The sequence below is a fragment of the Astatotilapia calliptera genome, chromosome 17 (assembly GCF_964374335.1).
Source record: "Astatotilapia calliptera chromosome 17, fAstCal68.1, whole genome shotgun sequence".
Lineage (NCBI taxonomy): Eukaryota > Metazoa > Chordata > Actinopteri > Cichliformes > Cichlidae > Astatotilapia > Astatotilapia calliptera.
Window position 1 is genome coordinate 38,442,043 of NC_137438.1, and position 12,563 is coordinate 38,454,605.

A 12,563-nucleotide genomic window follows, 5' to 3' on the forward strand; every position below is an offset into this window, starting at 1 on the left:
TTTTTATTTTTTATTTTTCTGTTTTCCAAGGTCACATAATCGTTTTTAGATTTTATTTCAATTTTTAGTTAACTACAGGGTTTTGTTTTTACATCTACTTTTAATTTTGTATTTAGTTTTAGCTAACTATAATAACCGTGCCCCACAGCATTACACCCCCACCACCAGCCAGAACTGCGGATACAAGACACGATGGATGCACATGGATGGATCCATGCTGTAGGCCATCTACAGTTCCATATGTGTTGTATTTAGAGATGCTGTTCTGCATATCTTGGTTGTACAAATTTCCCTTTCAAGCACATCTCAAGGATGCTGTTGCAGTGCAGTGTTTTTAATTTTCTATCATCAAGTTGCAGTATACAAACCAAAGGTTCTGTTTGGTTTTGCTCTTTATTTGCAAAAGAAAAACACAAAGTCCAACTCTAGCAAATCTGTGTATATTTTTAAAAAACCTCAACTTATCTGTTAACAGCATGTTAAGGATACATTTTTCTCACATACACACACAGTTGAATAGTATCATAGATGGTTCACATAAATTATTTTACTTATACTGGCTCTAACATTAAGTATACAACATATTTCTGTATTAGTAAACTGTGTACATGACTAAAGATGATATCCGATCTCGGACAGCTAGATAAAGATGTCCACTGTCCCCTCTTCTGCTTTTTCTCGTTCTGTAAAGAGGCGGTGTGTATTATGGTTAATGTACATAGCCTCTGAGAGTGTATGACATTGGGAGAGCATGGTATGTATCTTTTTACCTAATGCAGCATTGATGGATCCAGCCTCTTCATCTCCCTCTGGACCCAATCATCGTCTGGATTGGCACACACAGGTTTGGACTTCTTTTTCATCTGAAACCTACATATGTGAGTATCATTATTTAAAGTTCTCAAGCTTATTTTAGAAGCTCACACACTTCATTAAATGTCGATCATGCACTTCCTAAATTGGGTTTTTCTTTTTCCGTCAGTCTGTGCTTATTAATTATGCTGGAATTTGACAGTGCAGGAAAACAAAACCAGTCAGAAGTGAAGGATCTTACACTGTATACTCACAAAACAGCTGTCATGTTGCAGACAGTGTTCGGTTCCTGCATAGTGTAACCGACGATGTTTCTCTTCTTTTTTATGTCGTTAACATAGCCGAGGCAGCACTTGCCATACGAGCCTGGAGAGAAAGTTAGAGAGTAACGGAGAAATAAACCACCCCGCTTGGAAATGTTGTGGACAGTGCTGTCCAGTATTATTCCCACATCCCCTCACTAAAAAAAACAACAGGTGTTCAGAAACAAAGACAAAGGAATGAGGCTTCAGGAACTGTGGTTAACCCAAGATGTGGCATAAAAAACCCCACCAAAAGATGGGTGCATATTTTTAGTCAGATTTTTAGAAGATACTGTGAAGAGCTGCATGGTTACATTTCTGTGAATTCTGTTAAAAGTAGATATTTAAGTGGAAATGTCACAGTTGAGTTCTGCATCCAGTCCATTCTGTTTGACTTACCTTGTGCCAGACTCAGGTACGTGCAGATGAAGAGAAGAATGAAAACAAAAGCATGAAACTTCATCGCTGCTGCTGTTGTTCTTGTTGTTTTGCTCATTGCACAGAAACACTAAGAGATTAAATAAAAGAGCAAAGTCAAACAGAAAGGTGGAGGCAGAATAAATCACACCCACTGCTTTACAGATGTTGGGCAAATATACAGTTTTTTCCAAAGCAAATCCCTCCCTCTGTGCTCTTTCATAAGAGCACAGAGGGAGGCATTTGTTCTCATTTCTTTAGTTCAATCTAAAAAACATCCCAAAGGTGCCCTCAACAAATTTGATTCAAGCTACAACGACTACAGCAGATACAAAGTAACTGAAGGTCACGTCATTAAGAAATCAGAGAAAACATCCGTCAATGATTTGGCACAGGAACCAGGATGTGTATATTAATGAGACCAATAGTGTGATACTGAGTTCAGTATGTAGCCCACTATATTGTGCTAAATAAATCATTTTTTGGGAAATCAAAAAATATGTTAAATATTGTACTATACTAAATGAAAAATGATCACCTGTGAATAAAAATATACACAAAATGTATAATTTGTGTTGACCATCATGTCTGGTTCTGAAGAATCAACATGCTGGTTTAAAGCTTATAAAAATTGCACAAACTCTTTTTGCCTCAGCTGCTGCGTTTCCATTTTTATTTGTAAATTTTTCACTACATCACTGCATCCATTTTCCATTTTCCAAGCAGAATGTAAAGAAATGAGGGGTGGTTCTACACTGTCGCACAGACCATATGGGAAATGTGAACATGTTTAATTGCTGTGAAATTGTTGGCTCATGTGAACCATCTAGTGTTCTCTTAATTACTTAAAAAAATCCTGAACAATACACACTTTTTTACTGACACTAATGATAAAAATATTTAATGTTTAATATTTTTGTTTCAAATTTCATTATCAGTTATACCAGTGTTCCCAGTTCACAGGAAAATCTGACAACATTGTTAAACAGGGTCAGAAAAATAAAAATTTTACTTAAGTCCTTAAATTTAAATAATTATATATAAACATTGCATTTGGGGGGTTAAGACAGTTATTTACATATTAGATATTATATATTTTGACTTACCTTGTGCCAGACTCAGGTACGTGCAGATTTTATTTTTATTTGAATTTTATTTTATTTGTATTCTTTCACTTATTGTTGCATTTGTGTTGTTGCTGCCTGTGTTTGAGTAATTTCTGTAACTGTGAGACACCTGCTGCTGCCGATCTTGGCCAGGTCTCCCTTGAAAAAGAGGTTTTTAATCTCAATGGGATCTTCCTGGTTAAATAAAGGTTAATAAAATAATAATAAAAATAAATAATCTTATAATTGCTGTATACACTACAAAGCCATCACCTTATGTTATCTAACAGGTGAAGAGTTATTGAGCTAGAACAGATTCCTATTTTGTAACAAATATGTGACAGAATACAAAGAAATAAACTTCAAAAGAAAAATAAAAACAAAGAAATGCTATCGTTGTTATGTGTCGCTTGTTTCTAGCCTGGAAACAGAGAAAACGTACTTTTAACAGTGTTTTTAGGCTGTGATTGTAACTCTTGTTTTTCTTTCTCCGTTGCTGCAGTCGGTCTCTGTCTCATTGGTCCAGTTCTCATAGCAGACAAAGCCGGTCATTGACCCAGAGCCACAGATCAAGAGCACAGCTGTAGCACAGTCCCAGCCAGACGTGGGCTGTGTTGGTGTTCTTGGCTGCCTCCTTCACCAGTTCCTGCTGTTCCAGGTTTGTGATGGAGACCAGGTCAAACATGCACTCTGCATTATTTTAAGGCCTCATGCTATTATTTTTCTTTCTTTAATCAAAGGTTTTTGTTTCTCTTTGTATGTTGTTTTTTTTAAATAAAAAATTGTTACTTGCTCAGGATAAGTATTACTATAAATCTTGTATCTTTGTCAGATTATGGAAAGTTTATATAAGCATACAAATGCTGTGGTATATTTTACTCTACAGTACGTATCGCTTTTAAACTTATTTAGGAATAAAGCATTCTACAGTTTGAAAAATAAAAAACAGCTTCTAACACATTAGCTTTGAGGACCAAATGTTGCCTTAGTCCCTGATGTATCCCACCCACTAACAGGCTCTATGATGAAGAGATAATCAGTGTAATTCACCTTACATGTCCGGGGTCATAATTTTATGCCTGATCAACTTAAATGATTGTTATGTGTCATCTGTTTCTAGTATTGGCACATTTTTAACCCATGGCTGCTACACTGCTTTTAAAACCAGTCACAGAGAACAGATGAAGTTAAACTTCTCTCCATCATCTTTCTTGAACCATTTATGTTCTCCTCCTGTCTCCATGGCTACAGCCAGGTTGCAATGTCCAGTGTCTGTCTCATTGGCCCAGTTCTGATAGCAGGCAAGCTGGTCATTGACCCAGAACCACAGATCGAGAGCGCAGCTGTAGTGCAGTCCCAGCCAGACATACGGAGTGGTGGCATTCTTGGCTTTCTCCTTCACCAATTCTTGCTGTTCACTGCTTGTGATGGAGACCAGGCCATCATGGTGCTTTCTGCAGTAAATTAAGGCGTCGTCCCAATTTTTGCTTTCATTGATCAGGATCCATTTTTCTGTCATGAAAGAACACATGATGTTCGTTTATAAGAACAGAAGAAAACTCCATAGTAGTTTGTGTTATTTAGCTTGATGATGAAACTTATACCAGCGTTCCTCATGTACACTTCTTTCAGTGAGAATAAGAAAGATTTAAAAAATTATTTTAACATTTATTCCTTCAGTAAGAAAACTGACAGAAACCAGATGTAAAAGCTGAATCTTTGCAAATCTCACCATCATAGCAGAAGAAAGGTTTTGTGTTGTTACAATCATCAGCGCTCCATTTTCCTTCTTTGTTTAATGCAATCATCGCACACTTCCTGGTGCCGCTGTCAGTTTTAGACAGCTCTACAGGCAACTCATCGACACTTTCCCAGTGTCTGTAAGAAGAATTACTCCCATCTGACCACCTCCAGGTGTCTCTGAACAGGCCGATCCATGATGGTGGTTTACGAGATAATTTACTGACTTCTTCCTTTAACTGTTCTGCTCCACTGGCCAGGTCTGTGTGGTGCTGTCTGCAGTAGCTCTGAGCCTCACGCCACTTTTTTTTTGTGTCAATCAAATGGAGTGATTTGTTTTGTTCTGTGGAATAAAGAGAAAAAAGTGTCACAAGAAATGCAAATTTTTTGATCTCAGACAATAGTTTTTTTTCATGAAAACTGGAAAATATTAACCTGGAATACTGAAAATTGTGATCCTTTCATTGTGCTGTATTGTAACAATAAGATCAATAATTAATGACTAGCTCAATAATTCATACTGCATGTCGAAACAACCCACTAACAAAAAATGCGACTTAAAAAAGAGTCCAAAGCTGAAGTATGATTGTAAAAGTACTTTCATGTTTTACTCTCTGTAGCAACGTTAGGGGAATACCCACTGCTGTGACATCATGCTCAGGATGTCTTTGCTCTGTGTGGCAGAGAAACAGTTCTCTGAAGTTTTATTCTTTCCCAGTTAAATTTACACAATTTATTTCCTTTCCTTTTCATAGTCTTTTATTTTAGGTCACGAGCAGTTGTCTAAGCATTTCACTGCATATCGTACTGTGTATGACTGTGTATGTGACAAATAAAATTTGAATTTGAATTTTATGTTATTTTGTGTAATACCATTTGGCACCACAAGATGGTGCAGTAAATCAATGAAACATACAGTCTGCTCTGCTCCAAAAAAAAAAAAAGCAGTGCTTCTTTTCATATTCATTAGAGGTGAATTATATTTAAATATGAACAGTTATTTAATTAATTAATTAATGATTGCCTTATTCTCACCATTATAGCAGACAAAAGCGTGATTGTTAGAACAGCCAACATCCACCAGCCCATCAGGGCTTTTAATCCGTCCACAGTTCTCAAGATGTTCAGGTTTATCATTAGGTTCCCCTACTTTCCATTTCATCTCTTTATCATGGAACTCCACTCCTGGCAGAGACCAGTGCCACATCCTGTTTTCTCTTCCTGAGATGCTGTACAGCCCAATCCAGGCGTTTGCTTGATTCTCTGTAGAATCTATGTACAGAGTCTCCCTATATGTCACGTCAGGCACTGTGGCCAGGTCTTTATATCCTTCTCTACAGTAGCTCTGAGCTTCGTCCCATGTTTTAGGCTCTTTAATAAAATAGTACTTATAGCGCTGGCATGAAAACAAGGAACACTGACCTAAAAAGAAAAAAACAAATATACACCTTCATAAATGTATAAACATAATGATGTCAGAGAAGTCGTTAAGAAAGTTAAATCAGGAGGGAAGACATCACATAAAGAAAGCAACACATGCCTAAAACGAGTAGTTTCAGTGCTTTTAGTGATTACACAGTAACAGTGCACTAATCTGAAGTGAATTATTTTGTAGTTTTTCCAGTAAAATGATCTACTTACCCATTAGAATGAGCAGAAAAGGTCTCCAGTGCATCTTTGCTCTGTTTGATAGACCCAGTATTTCAGTGTGTGGTTAGTTTTTTTAAATTGTTGTTGTTTTTAGAAGTGGAGAAAAGACAATTGTCAAAGTTAATATGGTTTCACTGCTTTGTCTAAGAAAGCTCAATAGAAGGACGGATAGCAATAACAAAGGAGGGAAATGTGCAGATGATAAAAATGCAACTAAACAAGGAAAATAAACAAGAAGCTGAGACTTTTTTGTTTTGTTTTGCAATTTCACAGCTTGGAACAGCCGTTTTAACACAAACTGTTTTACTGCAGGACTATTTCATCACTGCCTTATATTGCTATTTTTGTTTCTGTCATTATAGCCACCCCCTGTGACAGCAAACAAGAATAAAACATGGGCTCTACATTTAATATGTGAAAATACATTAATATCAATCTCTAAAGAAATACATTTTAACCTCTATTCTGAGCCAATAATGTCAAATTACACTACAAAGTTTCTACTTACGTCAGGTTGTTCCTCTGTCCCTGCTTCACTCTGATCTGTTCTTATTCTGGGTCATTGAATGAAACATTCAGCTCTAACAAGAGGATTCTGTATTATGTATTTGAACATTCAAAACAGAAGTCAGTCATTCACAATCTAATCTAGATGAAGCCATGGAAAACAGGAAAGACGACAGGCCGATCTTAAATTCAAAACCGGACCAGGAAATGTGCAGCTATTGCACATTTAAAAAACAAAAACATTTCAATAAATTCAAATTATCTGTCAACATAATGCCTTTCATCCACTTTGAAGGTGAGATTCATATCATATGGTTATTTATAGCTACTCTAAAGATGCAGCATTTGACATCTGCTTTCTATCAGTGTACTTTATGAAGATGAACTGAAACTTTTACTCCCACGAATCCCTTTTTTCCTATTTAAAAAGCACACACAGCTGGTGGATGTCAGCCACGTGAGCCAGTGATAATACTCAAGTGTGTGACTATCTGTGATGTGTCAAATTCTAGTAGATTTATATCAAAGTTTGCAGTGATCAGTAAATCTAATTGTGGTGGAGGTGTGGTCCCTGGATCAACTGCAGGGGACGGGTGGTGCCAGGGAGGTTGGTGGGTCAGGTGGGGATGATTTATGATGAGGTTTTCCCCCTTTTCAGTGATGTCACAGACCGGAGATGGAGGGGGAGGGTGCAGCTGACTGCAGAACTGGCTGCCGTGGGTGCTGAGAGTGAAAGTGTCCCTGAGCGATTAATAAACCCATAAAGGTGAACACAGGGTGCTGGCTCCTTTACAGTTGTTTACAAATCATTTTTATAGCAAATGAAAAAGAAACCAAGTGTTTGTTCCATCACTTACCTTGAATAAGAGGGACAGGAGACCAGCCACAAAGGCTGGCACATCCCACATCGATGGAGACAACACTGAATGTCACACCGCTCAGAGAAAAACACTGAAACATGACTGTAGAAAAGTGTGGTCCACACCGAATAGTCATTAAAAACATACGAACAGAATTATATTAAGGTTTGTAACTTCATCATGCACATATTGTTATTAGACTTTGTTGGTTCTCGCTGGATGAAACTGGATGCAAAGAAGATTAAAATCTCGTAGTGACTGGTTGGGTCGCTGCAGTTTTTCATGTTGGTCTGCAAACACAAAGTGTCACAAGGAAAAACACTCATTCTTATCAATGTTATATAGATCAATATTTAAGTATAATTTCCCAATAATACACATCTTATGTGTAGTGAGGTGTTTTATACTAGTGTGGTCATCCTGTAATAAATATATAACAGTGTTCAAAGAAGTAAACGGAGAATAAACACAAAAGAAAAGTTATTATTGTTTGTAGCCTGGACGATGCAACAATATTGTATTTTTCCAAACTTGCTAGAAATATAAGGTCTATCACCGGTAAGCCTGTCAGAAAGAATAGATGAAGTTTAACTCTTCATCTGTTTTCTTGGACCACTCGTCTTCTCCTACTTGCTTCTACAGACATGTCAAACTGTCCAGTCTCTGTCTCATTGGTCCAGTTATCATAGCAGAGAAGCTGATCACTGACCCAGAACCAGAGATCAAGAGCACAGCTGTAGCACAGTCCCAGCCAGATGTGTTGGTGTTCTTGGCTGCCTCCTTCACCAGTTCCTGCTGTTCCATGTTCATGATGGAGACCAGGTCAAAGGTGCACTCTGCAGTAATTTCAGGCCTCATCCCGTTATTTGCTTTCTTTGATCGGGATCAACATTTCTGCCATGAGTAAACACAGATGTTTGGTTGAATCTGAGGACATCGGGCTTCAGTAAGAACGACATTAAAATGTGAGGCGAAACAAAACAGGGCACAAAAAAACAAACAGAAGAAAAAGTACGAGTTAGGCTTTACGTTTTGACTTTAACATTTTCCCCGTATCATCTTTACTTTTCTTACTTTACTTCATTGCTTTGCTTTCTTCATTTCAATATGGCATCTTACTTAAAATTCTAAAATTAATTAAGTAAGAATGCTGACAAAGACCTTATTTAGAAATCTCACCATCATAGCAAAAGAAAGGTTTTGTGTTGTTACAATCATCAGCGCTCCATTTTCCTTCTTTGTTTAATGCAGTCATTGCACATTTCGTAGTGCCACTGTCAGTTTTAGACAGCTCTTCTTCAACTCGTGCACACTTTCCCAGTGTCTGTAAGAACAGTCACTCCCACTTGACCGCCTCTGGGTGTTTTTGAATGATAACTAATAAGTAAAAAGTTATATCAAAACTAAGAGAGTGAAAATGGTGAGTGAAGAGAAAATACTCAAGTAAAACCCTCAGCAGCTTAAACCTGTTGCAGTGTAGCTGGAAGCAGCTCTCCAAACTGGGAGCTGGAACGGCAAGGGCGGGGTAAGTGGTCAGAGTGAGGCAGATTGGTGATCTAATTGATCACCAATCTGATCCAAGGGGTGCTGTGATGCAAAGAGCTGCCAAGTAAAAACCAGCTTCAGGATGAAGGAGTGCATTGCCAGAGGATGGAGGTGGCAGACAACAGGACGGCTGAGGGAAGGAAAACAAAGGCTGAATAAATGTTTCTATGAACAAAACCCTCTTTCTGTGAAACTCTGTGGTGGCCAGCACTAACTGTGGTTAGCTGAAGACTTGGCAAAGAGTCGTGGTGAGCACTGCCCATCAGTACTGGCAGCTCAGTTGCCAGCAGGTGTGGAGACACGCAGGAATGCAGTGACTCCACCCAGGGGTGGAAATGACGACTCGGTGGAAAAACCCAAGCACTCACCCGGACCATGACAATTTCATGTTAGCACTGCTGGCACCACTTTCTCTGGTTTATAAAATATAGTCTATTTCGAGGAAGAACAGTAAAGAAAGCATGGAAATGTACAGACTTTACTATTGTTACTTCAAGTTTTAGGAATATCTGCCTCCATTCACTGTAAAAAAACAAACAAACAAACAAATAAAAAAGACTTCAAATAAATATTTTTATAAAAGAAAATGGTAAAAACATTCAGACCTGGACATTGGTCTTCATTCGTCTTTGATTGTCTCCCCTTTGTGGGCTAAGGAAGAATTTACTGCTGGAACAGGAGGACTGTAATCTGCATTTGAATATTAAAAAATAAGTCTGAATTCCATTACATCCTTCAACATCTAATTTACATAATGTCATGTAAGCAGAAGAGACAAGAGGCCAAACAGACGCTCTACTGCTCCTCAATCCAAACTGCTCAGCCCGACTCTGTTCCTCTGATATACTTCTTCCTAATCCTGTCATTTCTGGTCACTCTCAGCAAACATCTCAACATCTTGAGCTCTGCCTCCTTCAGGTTTGGCTCCTGTCTTTCTGTCAGTACCACTGTCTCCACCGTCCTTCTGTGGAGTGCACATTTTCAAGCCCCAATGCTTTTTAAGTGTTTTGACTACCACCATGCTGGTTTTGCTGGAGCCATAGAGTACTGCATTTGTTGAGGGTAGAGTGCTAAGCTATCAGCTAATGCTTTGTTATTATGAAGCTACATCCACTATCTGTACAAGTGCATCGGAAACAGACAATAAAATACAGTATGAGCCACCAAATCTCAAGAAAAAACTTTTTGGATCATCTGTATCATTCAGCGAGCTAAACATAGTGAACAGTCTCAGGTTCTGTGAGCTGAGGTGAGGTCCACACACAGGTCAGCTATAGCCACCACTAGGAAAACAGACAGGGCTGTGCCCCCCCCACACCCTCTAGCAGATCATTACATGAAGGAACCTTTTAAAAACAAACACGTCCATGCTCACAGGTGTACACACGGGTGATCACACACACAAACTACACCCTTTTTGGCTCCTACCTCAAAGCACACTGTGCGCTCTCGATCTTACGTGCTGCACAATAATGTTTAATATTTAGTATTTACAGTTATATTCCCATATATCATCGTGATGTTGTTTATTCTATAGCTCTCATTTTCTTCTGCTTGTTTTCTTTTTTCATTCTTAACAGGTGAAATTAAAAAAGTATCTACTGTTATCTATTGTTAGCTAGTTTCTTGTGATGGTGTTGTTTTTATTATGTTGCTCTTTGTTGTTTGTTTTCTCTTCTGGTTTTTTATCTCCATACAGGTGATCCAGTTGTTTTGTTTGTTTTTCTTTTTTTTCCCTTCCCCCCTTTCTCACCTTCTCTTCTCCCCTCTATTTTTCTTTCTCTCCCTCTCTTTCTGTCATTCTTTCTCCCTGTCCAGTCCCCCAGTCATGTCTGTCTTATCTTTAAAAAACGAAATTAAAATAAATACATAATTATAATAAAGGTCAAATGGACCAATATGGCAAGGCCATGATGATCCACTTGGTAAAGTAAATCCACTTGGCATCTTTCTTGGCCTTCAGACAACAATTCTGATGGCTAAAGATCCAAACGGGACAGGCAAAAAAAAAAAAAAACGAAAACAGAAAAACGAAAACAGAAAACAGAAAAACGAAAACACAAGAAACACAATCATAAAATCAAAACAGGAACCAAGACTCAAAAATATTAGTTCTGTATTTCTCAAAATTCTGTTTAAGATACCATTTTGTATAAAATCCTGTGAAAGTTATTATCACCAAAATTAAATTGACTAAATAAATAAACTTGCTTTTTAAATCTAGTAAAGGAGTAAGGTATACTGCAAGTGAGAAGCAAGTGTCCAAAGTTTTTATCAGTTACATGAAATTGCCAAAATGAAGCCTTATTTTCCTCCTAAAGACCTAGAAAAACTCATTCATGCGTCCATCACCTCTAGCCTGGACTACTGCACGTCTCTCTATTTAAACAGCCTTCTCTCCAGCGTTTGCAGTTAGTCTAACACTTGTCTTTTAACAGGTGTTAGTATGTATGAACACATCACTCAGGCTTTACACTGTACATTATCGTACTGATTTTAAGATTCTTATAAGATTCTAATTATACATGACAAACATGACAAACTCAGAATTTACATTTAAAGAAAAGTAACTGCAAAAAACAACAGGAGCCCTTAGAGAGCCCCGAAGGGCAAGGGCTACACAAAAACACTGATGTTTATACTGAGATGGAAATCTGGTGTAGTGTATTCATCTTTTTGTGTCATTGTGAACTCATTTAATGTGTGTTGAAAAAAAATGTTTCAAAGAGCTCAAAGAAAGTTCTTATAACCCCTAATAACTAATATATCATTTAAAAGTTTGGATATGATCCTTTGGAAACTAAAGCTTTATCCTAAATTTTATGACCCTGACCTTGTACCTATACATAAGGTGTAGTTTATAATCTTTAACCATTTGTATGGAGCAGATTTTGGCTTATATGAGCTAAAAGGAAACCTTGAGATTCTCTTGAAATTTGAAGCTCAAGGTCAGATGCTTAGCCACACTAGGTACTTGTGTCCCCCAAGGCCTAGTATACTTTGAAGTTTGAAAATGCTTCACAAAAAATTGTGAGTAATATAAAGTTTTCACTGATTTTGGGCAAAAAGAAATTGCCTGTGCTGTTCTTAGTATCTACCCTCACATAAAATTTGAACATACTTTGAAAACTGTGGTGACTCGACAGATGGACAGACAGACAAAAAAACTAAACAAATGAAACCAATTACATACTCACTCCCTTCAGAAAAGAGTTTTACTTGCCTTTAATCATTCAAGCACTCATTTTCATCATATTTAGAGACTGTGGAGCTCTCTTTAGAGCATTCAGAGGGTGTGCTCAACATTTACAACGAGCTGCACCTCTGGGCAACACTTTTGCCATCTGTCACATTAAACAAATGTCCAGGACAAACATCCCAACCTTTTCTTTTTTATAAAACTTATAGTTGTTGGGCTGAATCAGATAACCCTGAACCATCCTTTAGTTGTTCTGCTGTAGGTTCGCGCTGCTGGTTGACTTCCCATGATGCACTGAAAATGTCTTCCCCTCTTTTCTCTCCCAGTGCGTTTATTCACACCACCGCTGCATGGCAATGTTTGTCTGCTGCCACAGTCTGCGTTTTATCCAAGATCTCTCTAAGCGGTCCTTTTCTCTCGTCTC

At 37.8% G+C, this 12,563-nt stretch overlaps 1 protein-coding gene and 1 long non-coding RNA gene across 2 annotated transcripts in view; both read right to left on the reverse strand.

Annotated features, from left to right (window-relative positions):
* Positions 1 to 1,067: 1,067 nt before the first annotated feature.
* The window catches only part of LOC145421403 (uncharacterized), a 57,011-nt gene continuing 45,515 nt past the window's right edge, over positions 1,068 to 12,563 (reverse strand). Inside the window, exons 2-3 of the long non-coding RNA XR_013902753.1 lie at positions 1,515 to 1,623; positions 1,068 to 1,179 (exon numbers count right to left, since the gene is read on the reverse strand). This is a non-coding gene — a long non-coding RNA (uncharacterized LOC145421403). The remainder of the gene's footprint in view (positions 1,180 to 1,514; positions 1,624 to 12,563) is intronic.
* On the reverse strand, positions 2,184 to 6,697 carry LOC113009357 (C-type mannose receptor 2-like). The gene is made up of 5 exons (XM_026147613.2): positions 6,537 to 6,697; positions 6,020 to 6,060; positions 5,414 to 5,800; positions 4,371 to 4,721; positions 2,184 to 4,150 (listed from the first exon to the last, which is right to left on the reverse strand). Exons 2-5 carry the CDS (start codon positions 6,051 to 6,053, stop codon positions 3,807 to 3,809), a joined length of 1,116 nt encoding a protein of 371 aa, XP_026003398.2. The 5' UTR covers positions 6,054 to 6,060; positions 6,537 to 6,697; the 3' UTR covers positions 2,184 to 3,806.